Below are 3405 nucleotides of genomic sequence, written 5' to 3'. Positions count from 1 at the left end.
CTTCAAAAAAAGTTTTTCAAAGCATATAACATAAGTATTCCATAAGTTTTGAATAAAAGAGAACGATCCCATAAAGTTTTCAAGTTTTTTTCAAAAAAAAAATCACCATGGGTCCCCCCTTTGCATTTGCAATTTCTCAGATTTCGAACCCGATTTTCTGGAAACTGGTAGCTCCTCAGCAAAATCTGGATACATGTTTGAAAATGTCTCATTCTCAGCTTTCGAATGATATAGGTCTCATACCGAAGTTCCACCCCCCGATTACAACCTTCCCTAGGTTTATAGTTATTCTTTTGGTTCTAATTTTCCCTTTATTCGTGTTTGTAAAAGTTACAAATCAAGAATGGGATAAAAAAGTAAGAATGATCACTACAAAGTTTTGAGTTTTCGATGATTTTCAGACTTCCATCTATCCAATAACCAATCATTTTTTTAAAGCCATTTGTTGGTTTTATTTATTTTTGTTCATTTTTTTAATTGACTTATTGATCGAATGGTCTTATATTAGTAATCAGGAAAAGTTTGTTTTGTTTCTTGATTTGAATGTAACTATTCAACTGAATTCAGATATGAGTTTGGTTTCTTTCCATGGTGGTTGTCTTTCATGATCTTCATCAGTCATACTCATCATATCATTTTGTCGTATTTGGCTCTTCAAAGATTTCTCATCTATTTTTTCCCTTCTTCGGAAAAATATATTGCTCCAAAAAATTTAATTTTAGCAGTGAGATTTTGTTATTTCGTGGTTTTTATAGTTTTTTGGATTATTATGTGGAAATCCAATAAAGATGGTGTATTTGAATACAGTGGTTTACTTGTAGGTTGATATTAGGTTGGCTAAAAAACGATATATTCACACCTTTAACTATAAAAATTAATAGAAAAGTTAATATCCAGGTATATTACATTATCTTGCACAGTGGTTTATTCTTTTCTGCTACATTGTACATTCCCATTGTTGTCAGTATCCGAAAACTGCAACATCTAGCGTCGTCAATTTAAAATAAGCGATACAAATATATTTTGTATCAAACTATAATCATTGTCAGTTTTAAGGCTGTGAGTTTTCAAAAAAAAAAAAGATAGCATTGAAACATCTTAACAATTTCAACCGTGTGTCAACTTTTTTCTTTTTCAGGGACATATAATTTTCTTCCTAATGTTTCCTACAGATGCATGCTTACTTGAACTATACAATACAATCTAGTCAAAATATTTCAGCTAATCATCGGATGGTGCTTTCTCGATATAATTTCCACTCCATTGACTATTCAAACTTCATATTTAATGTGTAACCAAAGAACTCTCGATATAATACGGAAAAAGTTAACGCTGAGCAATATCTATCTATCTGTCATCAAACGAAATTCAGTGGAGACGTATGTGCAAGAAGTTGATGCTACGACAGTCGCTTATAAAAATACAGTTGAATTATCGCCAAGATATCCACTGTTTTTTTTTCTGAATTCCAAATCTGCACAATTTTATCTTGCAGTTTGGAAATTCGAGTTTGAACGCTTGGCTTACTTTACCGACAAAAATATCTTGGTAAAAATTGATCCGTTCTGTACATTGAAAAATAGAGTTCCATATATTGAATTGCTCATTCCGAGAAATTAGGGAATACACCCGCTGGCGCCTATGAAACTGAGACAATGCCGATGTAGAGATACACAGACAGAACACGACACCACACCGTTTCGCTGGCATAACATTAAAAAGCGGGCTGTGTAGTTCTTACATTCCACGTCTGCGCCTCGTGTTGTGGTGTTTGCGGTCATCAGCTTTTGGCGATGTTTCTGGCCTATTTTCCAATTTTCTAATCATTCTTGTTACATCCGTTCGTTTTCGTTTTCGTCATTTTCCAACTGCTCCTTTCTAGGCTGCTTTTTCAACGTTTCAGAGTCAAAAATGGACGGATCGAAAGCATCGGTTGGGGTACCGGAAGACACCAAAAGCGAGAATCTGTGAGTTTTTCGAAAAAAAAATTCGAATTTCAGAATTCCGAAAAAGATTTCGAACTTGGAAAAAATGTGAATTTCAGCCTCAACAAGACGAGGCCGAGAAACATATCGCAACTTGATGATTTGGTGAAAGAAATTTTATTTATGCATACCGATTGGAGATCAATGTGAGTTTTTCAAAAAGACCTTTCACTCATGCCACTATTCGGCTGTTGGGTTTTAACTTCTGGCCAGAACTTGATGGGGTTCGGCTTTTAGACGGATAGTGGTTAGATACTGGTTGGAACGTAAGCCTACTACTAGTTCGGAGCCAATAACCTGACCAGAAGCCGCTGGAAGCGCCTGAGTGTATTCTGATACCCCGACCACTTTTGACCTAACCAAACTGAGAAATCTTCTGATTACTTACAGGCTGGCCATGCGGAACACCTGTGACAGCTTCCGCCGCTTCATTGACGGAAAACATCCAATCTTTGATTTGTCCGAAGTGGAAATTGATCTACGTGATACGCATGTTCAAATTGTGTGCAAAACTCATTCCAAAGAAATCAACCAAGTGCATTTTATGAAGCATGAAAATGGATGTCTAGTAGATGAACGAGAGAGGATCAGTCTCCTGGAAAACGCCAATTTTCTCGACACATTTTTTCAAGGATTCAAATTCATTTTGATGCAGAATTTTGCTTTACAAAAGCTAAAAATTGGTTATAGAAGCTACTCTCCGGATCATGAGGTGGCGAAGTTTTTGAATGAACTTGAAACAATTCTGAAAGCAAGAAAGACAAAACTAAAAGTGAATTGTCTGAGCTTGAAGACAAAGAAAAAAGAATATCATCGAATTATGTCTCTGGTTGCTCCTGCAAGCCTGAAGAGAATTGAATTGAACTTCTTGGATGTCGAAAACGTGGAACTGAGAATTTTGGAGCAGTGGAAGAGTGCTGAGGAGCTCATCTCAAACGGTTTCTTCACTCGGTTTCAGACGCCGATTGATAATTTCCTTCATTTCTCGAGACTCGAAGCGCATTTTTCGGAAATTTGTTTGCACGATTTACGGGAAATGAAAGATGTGAGTTTTTGGCTCTTCTCCTGCAAAATACAATATTTATCAAAGAGCATTTATCTTGATCAAGTGTCTTTCTTAATAGCCAAAATACAGTGCCGGACAAAAAGATATGAACTTTTGGTTTTACCACTATAACTTTCTTCGAAATAGGGCTTTTTGGAAAATTTTCGATCATTGATGTGAAATATGATACCACAGGTGATTCGCGAACAATCCGTTACGGACGCTCAGCGTTCGCGCGCGGNTGAAATAGGAACCGCACACGGACCGCACGCGACCCGTTTTCAGAAAACCATAGCACATTATTCCGTATTCCTCCGTATTCTGTCCGTTCGCGAACTCCATATCCGATCCGCTTGCGAATGATGGACAAACGGA

General features: G+C 36.8%; 2 protein-coding genes across 2 annotated transcripts in view; one reads left to right on the top strand and one right to left on the bottom strand.

Moving 5' to 3' along the window:
* CBG22631 overlaps positions 1-3405 on the bottom strand; it is a gene marked incomplete at both ends in the record, with an annotated part of 8641 nt that overhangs the window by 3573 nt on the left and 1663 nt on the right. The window lies entirely within an intron of this gene.
* The window catches only part of CBG22632, a gene marked incomplete at both ends in the record, with an annotated part of 2235 nt that continues 741 nt past the window's right edge, over positions 1912-3405 (top strand). The window contains 3 exons of the mRNA XM_002638157.1: positions 1912-1967; positions 2045-2131; positions 2376-3030. Coding sequence (XP_002638203.1) covers positions 1912-1967; positions 2045-2131; positions 2376-3030 — 798 coding nt within the window. The remainder of the gene's footprint in view (positions 1968-2044; positions 2132-2375; positions 3031-3405) is intronic.

This window comes from Caenorhabditis briggsae, assembly GCF_000004555.2.
Source record: "Caenorhabditis briggsae complete genome, chrV, whole genome shotgun sequence".
Classification (NCBI taxonomy): domain Eukaryota; kingdom Metazoa; phylum Nematoda; class Chromadorea; order Rhabditida; family Rhabditidae; genus Caenorhabditis; species Caenorhabditis briggsae.
This window is presented reverse-complemented; position numbering and strand designations above follow the sequence as displayed.